This window comes from Nicrophorus vespilloides, unplaced genomic scaffold (genome assembly GCF_001412225.1).
Source record: "Nicrophorus vespilloides isolate i.1.1-1 unplaced genomic scaffold, Nicve_v1.0, whole genome shotgun sequence".
NCBI lineage: Eukaryota > Metazoa > Arthropoda > Insecta > Coleoptera > Silphidae > Nicrophorus > Nicrophorus vespilloides.
Window position 1 is genome coordinate 33,478 of NW_017096056.1, and position 23,600 is coordinate 57,077.

The window sequence follows — 23,600 nt, forward strand, 5'->3', positions numbered from 1 at the left end:
ATTATAATGAAATATCAATTATTTCTAATTGTTTTCAAATTGTTTGTATTTATGTATGTATATGCATGTATACAATAAATTATATTTATTATTATTAATGCCAGCAATATATAAACAATAATATTATTTGTATATATATATTTTGTTATGTCTTTGACGTCAATTTTACTTATGTGTGATTCATAAATATATACATATGTGTTTAAATAATACTATTACACACTTTGTATGAGGACAGTGGAAACACATCTTGCCTATCCCAAATATTTCCAATCTTTTCGTAAATTGCTTGATGTGCAATCACCCTAAACTCAAATCCAAAGAAAAATAATAATTGTGACCACTATTCTCATATAAATTGGACGTAATTACAAGTATTCATAACGTCAATGTTGTATTTAAAAAAAAAACAAAATTAAACATGTTCATCTTCCGAAGTTAATGAAACACGATCAGTATTTGTAAAAGTGCATGCAAGAAGAAATTATAATCCACGAATATAAAATATTTTAATAAATAAAGTATTTAAAAAAAAATAAACTCAATTGATTATATAATGTGTATTGTTTAATACAACAATTTGAAAATTAAATCAATTAGTTTGTATATATTTTCAAAATTCTAATTATTTTTTATTCATCACAGTTGTTTTAGTTCTGCAATTTTGGCGCTGTTAATGTTAATGGGTATGCAACCAAACATACCCAAATACACCAAAAGTAAGAACGGAATTGTTAAAAACACGTCTGAATGTAATAATTACATTGTAATTTAATTGGTTTCGATAGCTGGCAGATAAATATGTAATTAATTATTGATTTGGTTAATTGTTTATTTAGATATCATTGAAAATGCGTTTACGATGAGCGGCATCTGTTTATTTCGTGAGATACTATTACGATTTTTTTTCTTTAAAAATTTGAATCTAATTTCAGATTTTGCGGTATTGTATAACTTAGTTAATGAGTTATTAGAGGATGGTTAAAATAATTGTACAATTGTACCAGTGTATTTTATTAAATAACCAATAAACCACTAACGCTAGGAAACAAGCCTGCTTAGTTATTATGTAAGTATCAATTTAAAAAAAAAATGTAAACCGCATCCATTAGTTTGAATGGTTACAACAGCTGTCGTCTACATTATATTGAGAAGCCAAGAAACACTTACAATAAATCGTCTTCTCACTTACTTAACGACTAACAATAAACTTAACGCCTAACTAAGTTTGGAAACGTACACGGCGCGTCGAGCGCCGGACATAATCCAAGTCTACTTTGTTGAAATGTTCAGCTAATTATTTTCTTTGAGCAATATGTACAAACTTATCCGCTCATCCCTATATATTAGATAACAATGCTTTGAGATTGCGAGTGGCAAAGTATGACTGAGACCTAGTCTATTACAAGACTCGGTTTAGTTTGTTCGAGGTGGACGACAACAACAACAACGAACTGAGCATGCGAATTTTTTGGCCAACGAACGAACACTCGGCCTATATAAATGTATTGTCGATCGTGAATTACACAAATTTGAGGGGGGGATTCAGATACTTTGGCATCCTAACTAAATTATACTACAACAACCGTAATAAAATATTCAATGAATTTGGATGGATTTCAGTTGCTAAACCCTAAACCTACGCGAATAAAACTTGTATAATCAGTATTAAGTGCAAAGAACGAACGGTTCCCCAATCCCAAGCCGTTAATGCTCAAACTGAATGTATAAACAACGAAATAACATACTGGATTACTAATGCTAAGCGCAATTTCATTAACTTTGTCGAAGCTATTATTTATACTTGTTGCGCAATGGTTATGGCTCAACGATTGAGATTGGGAAATAAATGATAAAAGTGTCTTAAAATACAACATTATTTATATATATACACACGGTAAATCGTGTGTACTTAGTGCGTGGGGTGAAAGATATAAAAAATATCACTTCCGATTATACAATTGTAATAATAAAAATATAAAGATAGTTATATCACACGGGTTTCACATGTATGTTGTATATATTATATGTATGTATGTATTAATACTAATAATATCGTACGAACTTGAAGAAGCGGAGAGGTTAAACCAATTTACCCGGTCTCCCGTCATCTCGTCTCCCAAGTCAATTAATATATATATATTATAAATATACTCTTATACCATTTGGGCCTTATTATATCAAATATATATATATCCATACAAATATATACAACTAATGATTGTTCCATAAAATGCACAGCAATTCTTAATTATATTTACAAGACTTACAGAACGAACATTCACTTATATCAATCTCAAACGAGAAAATCACAAATTAGTACGATTCAATCAATCCAAGTGAGATTTCTTTTTAAAATTCCATAAAATAAAACCGGACTTATTTTGTCAGATTGATTTTTGCTCGCATTCGAAATCAATTCTGACCTAGTATTCAGTGAGCGATGATTAAAATAAAACAACACAAACTGTGTTCATATCTTCTTCGGCAAGCGAATGAATGTAATTTCGCGGAACGAAGATAAAATGGGAATTTGACTGAAATATTTGCTCTAAATACTGCGTACATTCCGCGAGTCAATATACCTCGCGCATTATAAATTACCTTTGGCACTAACCTTGTCGTGCGTACAAATAAAAAGAACAGGGAAAATGCAGGCACCGCCCTTCGCCTCACCCCTACAATTGGATGTCAGCCAATCGGCTGACGACTCACGCGTCTTCCGGCTCCAGCAGGTGTTGCGCCTCGATATTCGCATTGCTAAAGGTCTGAGGGAAACGTTTGTTAAGCGCCGCCGCCGTCGTGATACTCTGCTGCCTTTTGATCAAAAAGAGTGTAATTGCCGCCCCGCAACCGATGAAAAGGATCGCCGCAACAACAGCTCCCACTGCAAATTAAAAAGAAAACACATTAGAAAAAATTATATAAAATTGGTACAAATTTCAGTTGGCAATTATTAATTTTAATATATTCGACCTTGAAAATAATCTCGGCTAATTACGCAATCATCAGAGAGAATCACGTTATAACGAGATTTCGAGGTCTTGAGAAAAATAAACAAGAAATAAGAGAAAATCAATTTATTAGCTTCTCCTTCTTGCTCACTCGATTCCTTATTGCATAGCCAACGTTTATGTACTTATTCCTACTTTGAATATTTAGCATTTCACTAAATGTTATTCTACGTTCTGCCTTTAGCATCCGCCACCTTTTTACCAATAGAAAATTGCGATTTACCTGCTATACCCAGCGTAGAGAGTCCTGAAGAAGGTTTGGTCGCTGCGAGAATGTCGCGAACGTTGGCAAAGGTTCCGTTGTTGGGCTGCGCTTTCAGGTCCAAGATGTTGCAGAACAGATTGTACAGATCGACGGAATGGAAGGGCGGTACCTTGTGAGCCACCTTGATCATCGGTCCGCGCGCCATGAAGAATGGATGCATATCTGGGAGTTCGTTGTCGTATCCGTGCACGCCGAAGGAAGAATTTTCATTGACTGCAATTGAAACAATTAGACTTGATTCAAACATTAAGAGCATACAAGAACTCACACTCTACGTTATACTTTTTGGCGTACTCTTTGCCGTTTTCCAGGAGGTCTTGGAAGCCGTAACCCTCGTCGGCTAATAGGAAGATCGGTGGTGTTCGTCTGTTCTCCTTAAAGTGCCACTTCTGCGGCAGATCCTTCTTTTTGTACACGTTAAAATGCCCGTTATCCTTTGACGCCTTCTTCAGGTTCGTGTAAGCTTCCTCCAAATTTTCTAATAAAACGTAACGAATTTAACGAGAATTCAAATACGAAATTGTACGTTATAACAAACCGGCATTTGGGATAATATGCAAACACGGAGTGCCACCAGTTATCTCGTATGTGTTCGGCTTCAAATTTTTGGTGATGTCAATCAAGTTGGGCGTCTTCACCGTCGTCATGCCGTGATCACTGAGATGCACCACATTCACCACGTCCTTCAATTTATTCGCTTTAATTTGTTCCTGACAATAAAAAAAAACATATTTTAAAAAATCTAAATTGTCTTTTCTCCTGAAATTGAACTTACGTCCAAGTATTGCGTGATGTTGTCCAGTTTTTGAATAGTGCGGAACACCACGTCGGATTCCGGCCCGAAGACGTGTCCCTCCGAGTCAGGTTCCTCGAAATATAGCATCACCAAATTCGCCGGTTTGGAGGGATCCTTTATCCAGGAAATCACCTAAATCAAAAGACATTTAAACAATCTTCTGTAATATTTGAGATTCTCACCGTGTCGACCCTTTTATGCCAATCGTAATTGTACTCCCATTCCTTCAAATGGGTGACTCTCTTGTTCTGGTACTTGTAAGATGCTCCAGGCCACATCATCGAACCAGAATACCTAGTATTTCCCGCCCTCTCATTCAGAGCCTTAAACAAACATATTAATGAATTAAATACATATAACAATTTTATTGAAATAATACAAAATAATTTTAAATTTGGGTGTACAATTGAAAACAATACTCGGTCAATAGACAATTGGCCTTCGTGGCTTTTCAAATGCCCTCAGCGAAATTATTTACATACATTTGCATTTACGTAAAATAGACGTAGAAAGATAAGACGAAACGTGTGGTCTTTTTGTATTGACGCAACATTTTGCTGCATGTAAATTCCGAACATCTGATAAGCCGAAGCAAATACACAATACGGTTAAAACTATTCCTGCTAAGTCAATAAATGATGAACAGTGGACGTTTCCCCTCATTGTTACATAAATAATCTATCAAGGCCGAAAAGAAATATTTCCCAGATAATCATAACATTGTGACCCAATTCGTACAAAAAAGTCACAAAACAAAAGATAAACAATTAAGTTATTAAATTTGGTTTCCAAAACTACTTGATAATATTTTTATATTCACAACTTATGCCTTGAGACAATATTTACATTTTTGCACATAAATATGACAAAAGTGAAAATAAAGGTCATAATTTGCATTTAAAATTTTTAATTTAAAGTTTTTATTTGCACTGTAATCAATAATTATTATTTTAAGTACTAATTATCATCTGCTTAAAAAAATATATTTAATTTTAATTATCATCTTTATATACTTTTGTAGCTGTATTTATAGCAATTCATTATTCCATGAACAATTAACTGTAATAACAAATTAGATAATAAAATTACAATACACTACTTATCTTTGATGAAAAAAACATTTTTAAAAAAAGTCTAATTAGTAATTAGTAGCATATGTTTCATGTTTGAATAATTTATAAGAGAACACATTATTTCAATTTGTTTTCAATTCTTTGTTGATATTGATTTTCCTGTTGTTTTCAATTCAATTAATCAATAGGAAATGCAACAATTTAAATAATTTGTGTAAAGCAAACACAAACCTTGAAACTAAATATAGATGAAGTGAATTATTAAATGTGATAAACTTTCAATTATTATATAATAAGTTTCTATAGCAACAAAGAAAATATGTGGGGCTCACTCACCCAGATGGGAAGAATGTCGTCATTGTAATGCCACATCTTCTCATTCTTGATGCTGATGAACTCCTTGAGCTTTGGGTCGTGGAAGGAGTTGTCCACAACCCCATGACTCTCAGCGAAGAGTCCAGTGGCGATGCTGTGGTGATTGGGGAACGTTTTTGTGGGGAACACGTTGATCATGTAATCTGCATAGGTGCCTTCCTTCCTGAGCTTCTCCATGTACCTGGAGCCATTCTTATCGAAGTAGTTGTACCTGAACGCATCGTAGGACACGATCAGCAGGACGGGATGCTGCGACACGGACACCACCAGGTTAACGAGCACGGCTTGCAGGAGGACCAAGAGGTAAATCATGCCACCAGATCCAGTATTTCCTGCTCGATTCGCAACACCACAAACAACAATAATACTCGACGACGAATCGACAGCAGGCGGCGGCGGCGACGTTGTCTGGTCGGAATCGGAATCCCCCGCTCTTCTGATCCTGCAGATCCAGGCCAAAATACGGGTGGCGCCGCCGCCCTCCTGTCACAACGAAAGCGCTAACTAAACTTGTAAACAAATCATTATTGTGATCACATCACAAGAACCGGTTGGTTGGCAGCACCGATTTAAATGTCAGTGTCAAATCTGACACTGACAGTTATCACGTGGTGGTGGTGCATAACCACAAAATTGTGCGATTTTCAAATTGGAACTCCAACTAATTGAACTGGAATTGGCGATGTCCGATAGCGAGGATTTGCCGCAACTCTCTGCGGAGACGTTCGCAGCTCTCCAGCAGTTTTATCAGGAGCAGGAGGAAAAGGAAATCATCATGAGCAAACTGAACTCTGATCAGCCTGAAGTGCAGCATTTTGATGAAGATTGGGTAATTTTAATCTTTCTTTTTTTTCTAATAAGAAGTAACTTTAAATATCTTTAAATTGCAGCAATTGAGTCAATTTTGGTATGACAGTGCTACTGTAGATACCCTGGTCAAGTTGGCTCTGAAGACAGTTGGACAAAAAGCCAGGATAGCCTTGATTTCATGCCCAACGCTGTACAAGAAGATGAAACAGGAGGCTTCAGCAGACTGCGAAAGTAGATCAATTCCAAATTGAATTTCGTTACTTTAAAGATTTAATTATTAAAGGGTTGCAGTTCACGTGTACGAATACGATCGGCGATTCGCTTCATTCGGGTCCGACTTTATTTTGTACGATTACAAAAACCCGCTGAACATCCCCAGAGATAAAGCGAACTACTACGATTTGGTGATAGCCGATCCGCCGTTCCTCTCCGACGAATGCCTGACGAAGACTTCGGTGACTATGAAGTACATATCAAAGGAGAAACTGATATTATGTACTGGTAGGTGGTATCATCCCTCATTTATCCATTGAATAACATTTACTTCTTAGGTGCTGTTATGGCATGTACTGCTAAAAGATTATTGGATTTGAACAAATCGGAGAAGTTCGAACCGCACCACACGAACAATTTGGGAAACGAATTCTGGTGCTACTCGAATTACGACATCGACGCGTTGCTGTGATAAGAAATATATAATATTATTTCGTTCCTACCGACTTTTAATTAATTTCCCAAATCACAATAATCTCATATACAATTTGTTTTAATAGCAATCAAGGAAGAAACTGTATACAAATGTAATTACAACAATATTTAAATGTGAATATTTTATTTCTGATTGTTATATTTTTTTTGGTACAGGGATGATATGTGGGTTTCGTTTAAGGTTTATCCTCTTTAATCTATATGTGTATTTACAACATGTATATAAACTCGGAAAGATTGGCGCCAATCCTCGATTCAAACGACCGCCGCCAATCGTGATCATATAAACTACATACATAGCTATAACTAACGATCATTACAAATGATATCTCAAAAAAAAAATCAATTATAATTGACTTAAGGCAAGCATTTTTTTTTTAAATCATCTCCAATTAACCTTTGAAAATATGGTACATCATTCTCTTTTAGGTAAACATTCATCTTTAATAACGTTTTAGAATTGGTAACATCAACAAGAGTACATGCAACGATATTTAATTATCAATAATAATAAATAAGGCATTTTCACAAATTCACTGTTTCTGAAAGGAATTCAGTACAAGCGTAAAACTACTACTGAATAGCACACATTCTTTTTTTTTTTGTTTCAAGGCCCCCACTACTAAAAAACAAGCACGTATGTATAATATATATATATTTATAATCCGTTATTTCTTTCTCTCTTGGTCCCTCCGCTCTTCCCTCCTCTACCGCGTTCAAATCCTCGTAGCTAGATAAATCAATCATGATCTAACTACGTTCCAAACCATCGTTATTTACATATTTGGACAAACTATGCTCCGGAGGGCAAATATTCTTCATAAAAATATATATTTCCTGTTTCATTTTGTTTTAAATATATATATATAAGTATATACAAATATCAACCATCATTTCCTCCCCCCAACCCAGTAACTTTATACATTGATCAGCTAAATAATTCCTTACCAGTCTCTTGTAAAGTTTGATTTGTTAGCCGTTCGATCTCGGTTAGGAGCAGCTGCGTGTCCGTGTCTATTTCAGAGGCCGGAGGACTTGGATGGTAGCTATGCTGCACGCTATCCCATTCCAGAGAATTCGCCGAAGACACCCTCGACCAGTCCGAATCGCTATTGTTGTTCGCAGCTATTGCTGCGTTGTTCGTGATCGATTCGCTCTGGCTGATGGTATCATCCGGAATGGCAGTCCTAAAAGAAAACAATCATCAACAATCATCAATTGCTTTTCGCCCCGAATCTCACCAAGAACTTCCTGCAGAAGCATCCTGCGCCGACGAAATCGGCAACGTCTCGTGCTCCCATTCCAAATCCAACGAACTCAACGGCGTCGAGGCAGTCGTGTGGGCTAAAAGCGCTTTCGCGTCCAAACATTGTAAAGGGATATCTCTGCTGTTGTATGAGCTACAAACGAATACTTCAATAACATACGGAAGATTAAAGTTAAAATAATTCACCTAGTACTTGGTAATCGTTGTGATTCGCTTAATCTACTGTAACAAGTTACATGGGGGTTCAACATTTCATCTACAAACTCCAAGACTGGTTTCTAGAATTTAAACAAAAAAAATAAATTATCAATTCAATTTACATATTGAAAGTTCATTTAGAATATTTAGTTTTATCTGCAATATGCATATCCATGTTCCAATAAGATAAAAATGCATAAAATTCCATGGAACAATATCAAATCAATTAAGTGAATTGGCATTTCCATTTAATTTCAATTAGTTCTGTAATGTAAATATTCTTCAGTTTTTTCATGTAAATTACATATGCAAATTAATTCTGTGCAATTAGTTTCCACATTGGTAGGAGGATTTAGAAGGTGCATTAATATAATATGTAAAGTTTTACCTTAGGTTTCTTTCGAGATTTTCTCTTAGCAAAGAGCCTAGCCAGAAAACCTCTATTGAATGCAAGCATGTAAATCAGACATGGGTCAGATGTTAATGCAAAATAATAAGAAAATTAGATCATTGCTTTCCCTCCTCACCTTTTGCTACTATCCTTCTCCTGATAAGACGAATTCTGAAAGAACAAAGAAATTGCAATCACTATAATAAAATCAATACCAAAAGCTTACATCTTCGATGAGGAATGTGAAATCAAGGCTGTTGCACCTGCTCGTGAATGGGTTGTCCGCTCTGGGCAGACATCTGCCCACACAGCTACCCATACTGATTGCAGTCCCCCCGGGACTGCCTCAAATGACAACCCCATAGGTGGTCTGCAACGGTGGCCACTTAGAATCCGTGATTGCGGAATGCCTGGAACTGCTTTGCGGATCGAAAAAATGTTAACGTTCAATCCAGCGCAATTAATGTAATTGAATCCTTACAAAACAGCGAAACCCCATCCACGAATTGCGCTTCGACGATTGCACCGAAAACGCCTCAATTAAATCCTACAGAAAGATGGTAATTCCAAATAAAAACAAACATGCAATGATCACTTGATTAACACCAAAATCTTGACGGTGGTTCTTCGGCGACGATCATCGAAGAATTTGTCATCAGTGCCAAAAAAAAAAGAAGGAATTTGTGGTATGCTAATCTGCTTTGACAGATGTCAGGTGCGAAATGTTTGAAATTCTTGTAAAGATTATTATGCGAGGATAGAAATCTCAAATGGAATTTATTATTTACTATTTGAATAATTTATTAAGCATCTCTAACAATTTTAAAGATTTTTTTAAAATGTTTGATGTATATGTATATATGGTTGCCTATAATAAAAAAAATGGTTTAATAAATTGTGCGGCAGAGAAACAGGTTTATATAAACATTTATGTAATTGGTTTGTGTAACCAAATATGAATGTTATGTATAGTATTTATAATTGCTACGATGTTAATTAACACAACGTAAGGGGTAAAGTAACTCCTACCCTTACGGTTCTCATGAAATCGATTTTTGTGACGCACCCTTCACATACTTGTAAATTCAAATCAAAACCAATTATACAAATAATCATTATATATGTTAATACGATACGTATGGGTGAAGAACCTAATTGGATAAAGTTACAAAAGAAATATAAGAAATGCATACACTACTACTATTAATAAATGCAAATATACATTGCTGTGTATCATGACTACTAATAACTATACCATAAAACAGCTCAGCTTTTTGGAACGCAAAATCATAATATACAATGTTTCAACTATAAATTGCTTACAATAATATTTCTAATTGTTCATGGTTTCAATAACATTCATGAATTGTACCATAGCTAATTGTAATTATGTTCTATTAAGCAGGAATAAATCAAATATTTTTTTTAACAAACAATTCAATTGTAATATAAATTTAATTTGAATATATGTAACATTGGGATTTTAGTGTGACAGAAGTATGGTCATCGTCGATAGTTTTTCATAGGTCCAAGATGTTGGATATTTATTGGCTTGAATAAATAGGAAGTCATTCTTTGGATGGAAGCGATGATCATTCTTTTATTTAGGAAACGAAGACTTGCCGGACCAGCAGAATAAATGTATTGTCCAGGAGGTGGCGGATGGATGGAGGATTGAGCTGGTCGAATGTAGTCGCACCTTGGGACCGCCTCCGCGTTCTTGCGCACTCCGACGATGTTTTTGGGGTCGGGTGCTGGATGTGTGAATGTTTACGCGTCGACAGCGTTCAGAAGAGAGGCAGTGCCGGCGAAAAACTGGATTCCCGTAGCGAGGAATAGTGTGTATGGGACGAGCGAAGGAGGATGTCTTTCCTTAAGTACGCCAAGAGGTTCTCCTCTACGACCCCCGTCAAGTATACGCGCAACATCTTCCTGAGGGCGGTGTGCGTCGTCTATCTGTTCGCATTCATCTCGTTCTACGTGCAAATACCAGGTACGTGTGTGTCCCTTGGGACAAATCGATTTTCTGCTTCAATTAACGTATCATCCTATCTTGAATAACTGAATGTATGTATGTGTATTATATCGAAGGGCTCTACGGTGACAATGGCGTCCTTCCGGCCAAATCCGTCCTGGAGAATAGCAAGCACAAGACCCTCTCGACGAAGGTCCACTATCAACCCACGTTGCTCTGGTTGGCACCTTACTTGGGCCTAGATACCAACTACGCTCTCGACGTTTTAGCCCTTCTCGGAGCATTTTTGGCCTTCAGCGGGTAAGTCCCTAATGAAATACCAATGGTATTTCATAATAGTTATTTTTGCTCCGCAATCTAGCAAACTCTGCCATAAGATAAAGCGCATCTGGAAGATGATAGCCTTTATCCAGCTGCAAAAGAAAACAATTTATAATTAAACGATGACTCATTCGATCCACCTATCATTATAGACCAACAAAAAAAAAACGCGAGATTAAGTTTTAATTATTTAAAAATATTCAAAGAATAAATTTTTATTGTACCGAAATTCATGATCATCCAACTCGTGTCGGATGGTACGATGAACCAACAACGTGTGCTTGTTTAACGGGTATAATTAATGAACTTATTTCCACTAGAAACTAAATAAAGCAGCATTCGGCTGTGCTCATGAAATGCGGAAACAAAAATCGAAATATTATTGACTTTCACTAACGGAATCCGCTCTCATCCAACTACTACTGTTGTGAATCATATTCGATATTTAGAAATGTTTGAAATAATTGTTAATTTCATTTAGCATCTAAAACTTAGTACTTCGAATATTAATATTTTTTTATATTTACAAATTTCACATTAATATTTGTTTGGATGCGTCTGTATTTGCAGGAAGTCAATATTATCGAGAACAATGAGGCATTTAAGTTGTTTAATGTTTTGTTAAAATACAATGCGATTCATCGGTGTCTTTATACTAAGAGAAAGATTTAAAATGTATATAAATAGATCATAACGAAAATCTGGTTTAAATTTAGTAACGAACTTTCGGTGGGGTCAATATGCACACTAAAAATACGCGCAGTTTCTTTCGGACCGTTTTAATTGTGATTTAATCGAATAGGTGAGTGCATTTCAATGACGAATAATGATTACATAAAAAAGAAATAAGTTTGTTCTTGTGAATGTCAAAGTATCAAAGTTTGCAATCGATCTTTCTGTTTGTTTATCTTTTCCAACATCTCGTTTTCTTTGCAGTTTCGTGTCCTACAAGATTTGCAGACTGCCGCTATTTGGCGGCCTGTGGTCGCTCTACTTTTCCCTGTACCAGGTCGGTCAGGTCTTCGTAACATCGCAATGGTGAGCGCATTTCGCGATGCAATCCAATATTTGTCACTAATACAGCTAGCTGGAAACCCGATGCGTTCCAGTTTAGTATTACGGAAGGCAACCTCCATTCGTTCGTGAAAGTAACCTCGTTCTTCTCTAGGGATGACCTTCTGCTGGAGGTTGGCTTTCTGTGTTTGCTGATTGCTCCGATCCTGCGGGTAAGGAACAGCGGAGGAAAACAATCGCCCATCGACCCGGTCGTCTTTTGGTTGCCGCTGTGGTTGCTCTTCAGGTTCCTCTTCACCACCGGAGTCGTTAAACTCTTGAGCGGCGATCCGAAATGGTGGGATCTTTCCGGTACGACATCTGAAACAAATACAATTTATGATGAGTTTCTAATAATGTTTATTGCAGCGTTGGGTTACCATTTCCAAGGGATGGTTCTACCTACACCTCTGTCGTGGTACGCTCACCACCTTCCGGAGGTGGCCCTGAAGTACGCCATGCTCTATGCAAATATCTGCGAAATCGCCTTTCCATTCCTGTTCTTCGTGCCGATCAGGAGCACCAGATATATAGCTTTCGCGGCTCAGGGAGTTCTACAATTTTTCATCATAATAACCGGGAATTTCAGTTTCCTGAACGCCCTCATTCTGGCCTTGATGATTTCGCTCTTCGATGATTACTATTTTATCGGAGAGCCCAAAGGGAAGAATTCGAAAGGTCTCACCGCCTTGTCCTTCGTCATCTTCACGTGCACTCTCTTGGGTATCACCACGTTATGCACCTTCCCTGGTAAAGGATATATTCCCACATTCAGTAAGAACAAATCTCGATTCATATTCTTATCGGTGCTAATAATATAACTATGTTACAGCATTCAGCAAGGAAGAGTTCAAAATGGCAAGTTTCTTCATGGTCAAGGCCTCTTACTACATTGGTTTCTTGACTTTAGCGATACTCATGTTGAAGTCTTTTGTCGCATCATTTCTTGATGGCAATTTTATGTCGCGTATCTTCCGTTGGATATGCGCCTTCTTGTACGCTGCTCTCGCCTTCCTGGTGTTCAGCGCCAGTTTGGTGCCCTTGTATTCGCACCATCCGACTACCAACAACACCCTCAGCGAGCAAGTTCGAACGGCTTTCAAAAGGTTGCACAAGATCCACGCAATCAACGCTTACGGCCAGGCAAAGAGTGTGACCGGAACCGACGGGAGACCCGAAATAGTTTTGGAAGGTTCCAACCATCTGGAGGGACCTTGGACCGAATATGATTTCCTGTACAAACCAGGCAATGTTAATCATTCGCTACCCTTCGTCGGTAAGCATATTAAAAGTTTAAATTTTACCTTTTAATTAAATAAAAAACTTAATCGTAGCTCCGCACTCCCCGAGATTGGATTGGCAGATGTGGTCCGCGGCTCACAGCACCTACGAGAAGCAACCGTGGTTGCTGTCTTTGACGCACAGACTGTTGGAAGGAAGACCCGAAGTGTTAGCTCTGATGGGCTCATCACCTTTCGAAAAACCACCAAAGTACATTAGGGCTACTTTGTACAAGTACAAATTCTCCGATTGGACTCAAAGGTACATATAATCACAACGGTATTTAATCAACAAGAAATGAGTTTGAACTCTTTTTTTCTTCTGCAGGAAAACGCAAACGTGGTGGGTTCGAGAACGCGTCCGTGAATACTTCCCGGCCTTCACCAAAGATTCGCCCACTCTGGTGGATTACCTAAGGGCCAGGAATTTGATGCCCACGGCAAGCAAACAACCTGTGAATCCTCTGTGGAAGCAGGGATTGGATGCCATCAGAAAGTCGACTGTCCAGCTGGAAGCGTCGCTTTTGATCTGGGCAGCATTCACGGCCGGTTGCGCCGTAATCACCATCAGATAAGTTCCAATAATCGGAGACGAAGAAATGCACTTACATTTTTAAAACCAAGTCGGATTTAGAAGAACGTACTACAACTACTACAATTGAACCAGGCGAAGCGCACCCCTCGTTTGTGTGTTTGTACAATAAACATAGATATAGTGTTAAGGGAAGGAATCTAGATGTTGTTTTTCTTTCATAATCGATCTTGATAATTATTATATATTCGAGACTCTACTCTGTATTCTTCTTAGCGAGTACAGTTTTTCTATCTAAAACCGAGTTTATATTTTTGTTGCACTTCTGTGATTTGTTTATTTCGTTTTGTATGTTTTCTTTGCGTTTATTTCAATAATCGTCATATAAATTTGATGTAATCACTTTTTGTTTAAAAAACAAACGTATTCTCATTAAACGTTGATTTATTTAACAACAATCTTTCTCATTCCATTTATTATTCTTTATATACAAACAATAGAAAAGGTATTTTCAAAAATATATATTTTTTCTAACAATAAATATAACATGTAACAGGTGAGTGAGTTAATCATAAGTGCCGCTCGTAGATGCTACAGGCTCCAACTTGGCCGATTTCGTAGCAATCCCATTCTCATCTTCATCCTCTATCTTACGCTTCATGTGAACAATAACCTTTTTGCTACTCTTACGCAATTTCTCCATCGTCGCTTTATCGATTTTGATCAAATAATTACCTTTAGTCTCCTTCTGTATATTACTAATGACTGTTTCCATGTTTGCAACCGACGCTGTACTTATTTGACTAGATTCTATCACCGGCATAACCTTAAACGAAGGTACTGATGCGTTGGCTGCATTCATCTCTGCAGTAACAATAAAATAATTAATACAATTAAACGAACAATCTGATAATAATTACCTGTCTTCTTCCGTTTTAATTCTGCCATTCTGTTGATTTTATCCAAATTCTTCCGCGGTCTTCCAACTGGTTTGACTGGCGCAGGGGGAGGTGGCCTCCGTTTAACGTCCAATAGGTCGTTTGGTGGTAATACAATGGACATTAGAAAGGGCCAGTAGAAGAGAGATTTAAAGCGTCTTTGGAATTTTAGGGAATCTTGCGATAGGTAGGGAGATGATGGTGGCTCCGGTGGCATATTTCGGTATTTTAGAAGTAATACTCTGCAAGCTTGGACAGTATTGATGTTAGGAGGAATCAATGTCAACTCTGTGTTTGGTGTGCTTGGCTTCTTGTTATTTCTCAAGATGTTCAGTATATCCCTGTCCAAGACGGTCAATGACTTTTCTGAATTTAAATCAGTTGGTATTTTTAAAACAGCACCAAGAGCATCGAGCACGGTCTGTATCGATTTGGCGCAGAGCTTCAGCTTGAAGTCGGTGATCGAGTTCAGTTTGCGCGCTTTCCTAATGCCCGAAGTCGATCTGAAGAAATTCACCAATTCGCAGTCGACGTACGATCGTAGTGGTCTTCCTACGGAATGTTCCTCCCTAACCGGCGGCAACGTTTTCGTCGATAAATAATAGTCGACTGCCTGCTTCGTATGTACGCGATCCTTTGAGTTTTGCGACTTTCTCGGGATCTCCTCGAGCGGAACACCCTTATCCAGATACTTCTTCAAGACATTGTATCTGTGCCTCACGTGCGCATCCGACCTGTTGAGCTGCTTCGCAATGATCGGCCAGTTCTTCTTTCCGTGCTCTTCCACATGTGCCAGCACCAACTTATCATGCGGGATGGTCCACTTGGTGATGTTCAACTTATCGTTTTGCAAGTAATTCCTGAATCTGCTCTGAACTTGATCTTTGCTACGATGCGACATGTACTTCATGATGATGTCAAAGTTTAAACCGTGCGTCTTGTACAAGCACATGATCAGCACGTCTTCAGCCTCCGAGAATGGTCCGCATTTCACGTGCTTATTTCTCATTGTGTACATGTATCTTCTGTAAAGCTGAGACTTGTTTCGATTCTTGATCAAATCCGCGACCCGAGTCCAAGCAATAGAATTTCCAACCTTCTGCGATTCTATAATAGACAATAAAAACGAATCTTCTACTTCGTTAAATTTCGATTTCCTGCTTCGAAGACCTTTAAAATTGATCACATTGAAGAAATAGCAGAACAACCAATATGGAGATCTGTCGTCCGAGAACTCTTTTGCAATCGCTTCCCAATTACATAATTGGTTTCTCGTGCATATTTCAACCAAACGTTTAGATTCTGAATCATTTAATGGAGCTTTATTGATCTTCGGATGGGCGTACAGATTCCAGTACGCCCGACATAGATCGTTCAGTGCAGCATCTGAAGAAAAATGCAATGAGCAAAATATCAAATACCTAATAAAATATTATCATACCTTTAAGATGTTTCTGTGCAATCTTTGACCAACTCAAACAACTGTCATCCCACAGGGATGGCGGCTCCAAACAATCAAACTCATCTTTCCACTCTCTGATTTTCTCATTGATCTCTTCTTCCCGTTCTTCATCATAATTATATTTGGCTGCTTTCAGATCCCCTTCATATTTCTGCAGTTTATTATCAAAATAATTAAAGAGCACATCAGATTTTAGATTGATGGGTGAGTATCTGTTCCAAACAATTCTCACTTTGATCAAGTTAAAGTTCAGTTCTTTGTTCTGTGCTTTCTTGAGTGCATCTGCATTCAATGGAGGATATGATAAGTCTGTGCCTTGTTCTTTGAAGAAGGGATATCCTATTCTGTGTCGAAAACCTTTGTGCTCCTTAACTATGCTTATAAATTGATCAACATTTCTGGCTCTCCTCAAGAGTCTGTCAGTTTTTGCAAGCACACCACAATATTTGTGATTCAGCTTCTGAAATTGAAGCTTCTTCGTACGGTTCAATATCAGCAGTTGCTTGAGTGTTGGATCCTTACAGTTGTTGATTATTTCTAATTCATCTGGTGGCAGGTACTGTGATAATTCACTGCTGACTGGTTGAGAGTATTTTAATTCAATGTCATTCGGTGCAGTCTCACTTTCTTGGGGTAAACTAAGTTCTTCTTCAAAAGCATTATCACACTGAAAGTTTATGTTATTGTTTTACTAATGTTTTTTGTAAATACTTTTTTTCTTACCACTTCCTCATCATCACTTGAATCACTGGTGAGAAATTCGTCTGGAATGTAGTCACTATCCTAAAATACACCTTAATGTAAGCACAGTGAATTATTAAGATTGATATAATACCTCTTCATTTTCTGCTTGTATAATAGCATTCAATTTCCTAATATCGTCAAGATCTTCGTCCATTGTAATGAACGTTACTAGGTCGTTTTATTGAATGAAGTTGTAATTGCAATATCCGCAACCAAAATAACAGATATTTGTATTTATTTTGGTATGATAATGTTGGTGCAAGCACAAATTGCTACCAATATTATAGATAAAAGTTTTGAATTTGAAAATGAATGCAATAATGTTTACATTAATCCCATTACATTTTATTGAGACAGCCTAGAACTTCATTGATGCATTTCTTCACTAACATGGAAGACGGTTCTTTCGGATGTTGTTCGTAGTCGATATTTCTGATTTCACATTCGCATTCTTCTTCAGTTGCTTCCAAATGTTTAAACTCGGTATCATACAAAATTTTTCTCGCCACATCCTTCTCCAGTCTTCGAACGCTATCCCTCATCTTTCTCAAATCCAATTTCAATTTCTTATTCTTCAACACCTCTTCTTTCATGCGATTCATTTTATCTTCGAGTCTCTGTTTCAAATTTAAAATGGTCTTTTGGTTTTTATCTTCCTTTTCTTTGACCGCGCTGTTGAGTGCATCCGCCTTTTCCTTCGCCTCTAACCTGGTGTTACGGAGAAGTTCTCGCAGGGGTCCTTCGAGTTCCTTGTAATGCTCCATTTCCGCTTCGACTTCAACCAATTCATTCTTTAAATTCTCGTTGTTCATCTTTAGCTGTTCATTGAAGTCTTCCATGATTGTTAAGTTTACAGGGACCTTGGGTTTACTGTCCTTCGGCCTCCCCAACTTGTCCAGCTTCCTCTTCTGATACATAAGATCGATTTCTTTGTCGAGTAGGGCGTTTATGTTGTCCACAAGAAACTTTTCGTCTTCGACCAAGTGCTTTATGATGTTGACCCTATGGACATCGGTATCGGTCATATCGAAAATCGACATGTTCTTCAGGTTGGGTGGTTTTATGTAGCGCTTGGTCTCCTTGGGACAGCAGCAGGGCAACATCAACAGTTTGTTGATGTTAGCGTTGGGTACTTTGTTGAGCAGTTTGTTAACTTTGAATGTTAACAGTGCGGGCAATCCGGTCTCCATTCCGTTCACGGAATTCTCCAAGATTTCCTTTTCATTCTCGAGATCCTCGATTCTGTCCATGTACTTATCAATGAGGCCAACCCAGAAAGCATCTTGGGCTTTGCCCTTTAAATTACGTTTGCAATCGCACATCTTGATAGTTAGATTTGTAAATTGTTAATGATGACGATGATCAATTTTGAATGACAATGACAACGAAATAATGAGTGAAGTGAAGTGAAAGTAAACAGTTTATTTTTTGTTGTTTTCTACACATCCTCAACGTTGTCCGGCATGTCTGTAATGCAATCTATGCAACAGCAGTCCGTAAGGTGGCCAGCGGGCACCGATTCCGAGCTCTTCCGGAGCACGGTTTTCTTTAGAATCGTCCTCGGCGCGATAATGTTCGACTTCGAATCGGTTACCAGCTCTTGCACGTCGCGCATTAGGTTTCTCAACACTTCCGGATTCATCAGATCCATCGGACTCACATACGAGTCGCATTTGTAGATCACCTGGATGATTTTTCGCAATAGAATTGTCAAGACTTTTATACAACATACCGTGACCAGACCTAGGTTGCAATCCTCGTTCGCTAAGTTCGCCGTTGCCAGCGGGCAAACGTTCGAGAACGAGACCTTTTTCTTCCGAATCTCCTCTCCTTTGTTGCTCAGAACATTGATAACGTTTTCCGGATCCGTCGAACAGCACGGTGTTTCTTCTCTTTTACACACGATCTCGGAGTCGTAAGTTATCACCGACTGCGGCTTCTCGTCGCTGATCGTGATGCAATCGATGCAACAGCAATCGATGGGATGCAGCTCCTCCACGTTCTCCGTTTTAGATCTGCTTGTGTTCTTTTCCACTGGATCATTGGGTTTAAGATCTTGAGCCTCGCACTGATGGCACGCATCCTTCGAGGCTTTTGGTAAAAAGTTGATTTCGGCCAATGCTTTCTCTATTAACTCCTCCTTGAACATCTGCAACATTTGCAATTCGGCCGCCTTCGAATCGCTCAACGTTTGATCGCTCTTGTCGTGTTTACTGGCCTTCAGCATGCTCGTCTTGTTCGTATTCAGTTTCTTCTTCTCCACGTTATTCTTGGACTTGCAACGCCTCAATTCGTAGACCTTCCTTAAAATTTTGTCGCTCTTGATTTTCGCTCGCAGCTTCTTCACGGTTATGTCTGTCTTAGAACTTTCCCTGTTGATGGTTTGCAGCGACTTCGCCGACATCCTTTTCGACGATGGACCGTCCGCGGACGTTGATGCAGAAAACATTGTGATGGAAAAATGTTGCAGAGAATTTTGATGACAAACAATGACATATATGCAATGATAATTAGAGATTGATGTGCAATTGAAACATTTGATTTTATTTAAGGACAACTGCACGAGTCATACGAGAACGTCGCCGGTGGCATGCATCTGCCCTCTACGGATACCGCGAATATATCGATTTTTATGTAGTCCTTCAGATCCAAAGAGTCGATGACGGTGTTATTGCGTGAAGCCGATTGTATGTTTGCTTTTACAACGTCGTTCACGCAAATCTCGTAACCGGTGACGCTTTGATCTTTCGAGCAATTCCATCTGATCAGCATACTCGTTGGTCCTATCTTCTTCACGAGCACTATACTCAGGGGACTGGGATCTACCGACTTGCCGCATATGCACTTCTCCAAGAACTTGTTGAGATTTGGACCACGTTTCTGCTCGATCTTGGGGGACAAAAGAATCTGCGTCAACAAGGTACGATCGAAATCCGCAACTTCTTCGCGATTGCACGCGATCTTCTTCAGCAGCGAGTTGAATATGCAACTTCCCGCACGTGCATTCAACTCGCCGATCATAGCGTCGATCATTACGTCTTTGGTTGTGCATTTTTGCTTCAACATGCAGATGGCCATACGCAGATCCGAAGGTGTCGATCCCTTTCGTCGCAACTGTTTGTTCGTCCGCGGTGGAGGCGGAAGAGCTGATGGTTCTCTGGTTGGGGGTATCGTAGAGGCAATCGGAGCCAGCGATGCAGCTGCATCGCAGGAGCAGCTTATACTCTTCAATGCGCTCTGTATTTCTTGAGCCTCGACGCTGATAGCGCTCTTCGAGGAGGCCTGTGTTCCGCAATCGCAAGTAGTTTGAACGCTGGAATTAATGGTGCTGGCACTTTTAACTGAAGGAGTCAGGTTACATTGGACGCTTGCAACTGAATTTTCCGTGCACGTGCAACTCTTGTTCGAGGCACCGCGCAGTGCCAACTTCTTTTCCTCGCACTGCGGAAGACATTTTCCGGTGCAAGCGCAAGTCTCGCAGATTTCAACTGAAGCCGCGACTGATCCAGCCGTCGATCCTGAGGTCGATGGTTTGAGTTCTTCGCAGGCGGGTGGACATTGTCCTGGTGCGCACTTGCAGTCGTTGCAAACTTTCTTCGCTTTCGTTGAGGACAGTTTAGATGTGGAGACCGGTATCAGGGATGACGACCTGCTGAAATTCTTGCTAGCTTGTTGTGAGCAAGTTTTCGAGTTGCAAGAGTTCTTCTTGATTTTGTTTGCCTGGCACTGCGGATTGCATTCGCCCGAACACCTGCAGATCACGCATATCTTGGGCATGGGTATGGGTGATTCCTTTCCTTCGGGGATGGTCTCCGGCACGCTCACTTTGCTGGATTCCGATTGAATTGTCGATTTCGATTTATTCTGCATATTCTGAGCGTGCTCGCAGTCGGGATTGCATCCGACGCTACATTTGCACGTCTCGCAGATGCTCACCCTCTTCGTTTCCGATTTGGATTCAGCTCCCAGTTCGAGATCGGGACAGGAATCAGTGACCGGCAGGTCTTTCTTCTTGCCGGGACAGGAGGCGTTGCTGCATTTGCTGTTGTCCTTCGATTCCTGCGCCGTTTTGGCATCCTCGCAGGCAGGATTGCAGGGTTCGGTGCACGTGCATTTGTCGCAGACAACGACCTCGTCGGGACCGGGCTCCGGCTCCGCTTCGGCCCCACAGCAACATCCACTACTCGTCATCGTAATTAATTCAACTCATGTTTGCCGTATGATCACGGGAATTTATGAACTTATGAACTTTCACAAGAATTTTGATCGGAATGACATCTATGACAACGACCAACTTTAAGCTTAAACCTTAGAATTTATTTCCCGAGCATCGTTATATCATCTCGTACTCTGCCAGCGACGGTGGATTGCATCTTCCTGAATCGCTCATAGCGTAAATCACAATATTCAGTTTCGATTTGAGCGAAAGACCATCGAGAATTGCTTGCTGCCGTTCAGCACTCAAGATCCTCGATCTCACGAAGCCATCTACGAGAATTTCGAATCCAATCACCTTGTGCTTCTTTGGCAACGTCCATTTCACCAAAATACTCATAGGCCCGATCCTCCTTATATCGTTGATGATTATAGGTTCTTGCAGTTTGAACTCTTCATATTGCAGTGTTTTCTTCCACATACCATCGTTGCTTATGCCCTGGATATTATTCAATACGTCATCGATCGTCGTGCACAGCGAGTTGAACTTCATCTTCTCCAAAATTATTTCGACGACGGCATCCGACGTCTTGCAATTGCTCTCAAAAGACTCTGCGGCATTGATGAGGGCCGACGTTGAATTGGTTGTGAGAAATTCAGCTGCAGAACATGATCTGTCGATGTTGTCTAGGATTTCGTCTAGAATGTGCTCATCTTCATCGATTCCTTCAAACGCAGTCGTAAACGATGCAATGCTTGCGGAAACACTTACATCCACTGTTACAGGTTTCAACAGCGAAGACGTCTTTATGATAATATCTCTAGCATTTTCTCGAATATCTGGAACTATGGTTGAATCCGATTTGAAATGGACACTCATGAGTGGAAGCATCATCAACGAGGGATTATTCATCAAGGATATTTTCTTGCAAATCAGATTTGTTTCAGATTTTACCAAATCATTCTTGCGAAAAATAATGTTGGCGAAATCATAATCCTCAATATCTTCATCCTCGGATATCGAGAATTCCTCAATGAAACGTATCGGCACTTTTTCACTTTCCTTTTCACCCTTGAGCGATTCACCTTTGACCAACAAATTTGGAGCTCTTTCTTGTGCGGTGAATAAATCACAGTAATTCGATAACTGTTGCGTCAAAGATTTGAATTTAGGTTTTGCATTCTTCTTGTACGTCTTTTTCGGTACGCATCCATCGTTGATTTTGCTGTGAACTTCAGCTAATCTCCTCTTGTAACTTTTCGTCAAAACTGGTATGGCACTGTTTTTCTTGTAATTGATAGCTTCGCAAGATATTTTAGTTTCTTTTCGCTTCTTCAGTGAATCACACTCACACTTTTGATGCTTCTTATTATTATTATTGTCAAAGACGCTTTTCTTTTTCTGAACCGAAAACCTCGTGGAGACGATCTCTCGAGGCTTCGTTTTTTGCCTCGTAAATTTTGACTCCAACACTGACATTTTTCTTAATTCCGATATTGACAAATCTCGTGACATGTTTTATTTATTAATTCATTTCAATGGACATTATTGTGATCGGTTATGATTTTATATTTCGTAGAGTGCGGTTGCTGGAGGATAACACCTACCGCCGTTCGAGATTGCGTAGATACGAACGTTGATGCTTTGCCTAAGATCCAAGAGATCCAGGATGGCAGAGGTTCTTTGCGGACTGTACATTCTTCCCTTGACGATGTTATTGACGCAGATTTCGTAACCTATGACGTTCTTATCGCCGGAGGGATCCCAGTTAACCTTTATACTTGTTGGTCCGACCCTCTTAATGTCGGTTATAATCAAAGGCTCTGAACTCACGATGCAATCACAGGAATCCTCAGGTACATTAGTTACACTTTGCTCGCATACACACATGGGACCTAATGTTGGAATCTCTGTGCTCGGTTTTGGCAGACTGTCTGCTAGTATTGCCCTGGTATAATCTGCGACTTCGGGATTTGGTACGTTCAGTCTCTGCAGCAGATCGTCGAAGATCTTACTGCGCGCTCTGAGCTTCAATTCCTCTTTCATAGCGTCAATAAGTACATCTTTGGTGCGGCATTTCTCCTGGAACATGTCTAAAGCAACCTGAAGTCCGGATAGTGTACTTTTGAAGTCCGAGGCTTTTTTGGTGAAGCCCGGCCCTGACAGGGACTCCGCTTTCTTGCAAGCGCATCGTATTTTCTTCACCAGCTTTCTAAGCTCTTGCACCTCCTCCGTATCTTGT

At 39.2% G+C, this 23,600-nt stretch overlaps 5 protein-coding genes across 6 annotated transcripts; 2 read left to right on the plus strand and 3 right to left on the minus strand.

The window, feature by feature from the left end:
• Positions 1-997: 997 nt before the first annotated feature.
• LOC108569318 (bis(5'-adenosyl)-triphosphatase enpp4-like) lies at positions 998-5,992 on the minus strand. Its single transcript, XM_017930825.1, has 7 exons — positions 5,485-5,992; positions 4,258-4,398; positions 4,055-4,207; positions 3,818-3,989; positions 3,548-3,757; positions 3,238-3,492; positions 998-2,887 (listed from the first exon to the last, which is right to left on the minus strand). The coding sequence occupies exons 1-7, from the start codon at positions 5,833-5,835 to the stop codon at positions 2,712-2,714; spliced, it is 1,458 nt and encodes a 485-aa protein (XP_017786314.1). The 5' UTR covers positions 5,836-5,992; the 3' UTR covers positions 998-2,711.
• A 99-nt stretch (positions 5,993-6,091) lies between these two features.
• On the plus strand, positions 6,092-7,053 carry LOC108569319 (protein-lysine N-methyltransferase N6AMT2). The gene is made up of 4 exons (XM_017930827.1): positions 6,092-6,352; positions 6,414-6,564; positions 6,625-6,834; positions 6,885-7,053. Exons 1-4 carry the CDS (start codon positions 6,206-6,208, stop codon positions 7,016-7,018), a joined length of 642 nt encoding a protein of 213 aa, XP_017786316.1. The 5' UTR covers positions 6,092-6,205; the 3' UTR covers positions 7,019-7,053.
• Positions 7,054-7,161: 108 nt separating this feature from the next.
• LOC108569301 lies at positions 7,162-9,590 on the minus strand. Of its 2 annotated transcripts, none has more exons than XM_017930807.1 (7): positions 9,379-9,590; positions 9,124-9,313; positions 9,034-9,068; positions 8,895-8,946; positions 8,495-8,586; positions 8,283-8,441; positions 7,162-8,228 (listed from the first exon to the last, which is right to left on the minus strand). In XM_017930807.1, the coding sequence occupies exons 2-7, from the start codon at positions 9,214-9,216 to the stop codon at positions 7,970-7,972; spliced, it is 690 nt and encodes a 229-aa protein (XP_017786296.1). In that variant the 5' UTR covers positions 9,217-9,313; positions 9,379-9,590; the 3' UTR covers positions 7,162-7,969. The 2 variants fall into 2 exon arrangements, with proteins under 2 accessions (XP_017786296.1, XP_017786297.1); XM_017930808.1 differs by having other exon boundaries at positions 9,124-9,316.
• Positions 9,591-10,608: 1,018 nt separating this feature from the next.
• Positions 10,609-14,407, plus strand: LOC108569316 (lipase maturation factor 2-like). Its single transcript, XM_017930823.1, has 8 exons — positions 10,609-10,890; positions 10,989-11,172; positions 12,130-12,231; positions 12,362-12,558; positions 12,616-13,020; positions 13,079-13,522; positions 13,581-13,788; positions 13,855-14,407. The coding sequence occupies exons 1-8, from the start codon at positions 10,761-10,763 to the stop codon at positions 14,099-14,101; spliced, it is 1,917 nt and encodes a 638-aa protein (XP_017786312.1). The 5' UTR covers positions 10,609-10,760; the 3' UTR covers positions 14,102-14,407.
• A 157-nt stretch (positions 14,408-14,564) lies between these two features.
• Positions 14,565-17,404, minus strand: LOC108569317. The gene is made up of 5 exons (XM_017930824.1): positions 17,294-17,404; positions 17,182-17,241; positions 16,438-17,125; positions 14,979-16,382; positions 14,565-14,922 (listed from the first exon to the last, which is right to left on the minus strand). Exons 1-5 carry the CDS (start codon positions 17,354-17,356, stop codon positions 14,624-14,626), a joined length of 2,514 nt encoding a protein of 837 aa, XP_017786313.1. The 5' UTR covers positions 17,357-17,404; the 3' UTR covers positions 14,565-14,623.
• Between the last annotated feature and the right edge of the window lie 6,196 nt (positions 17,405-23,600).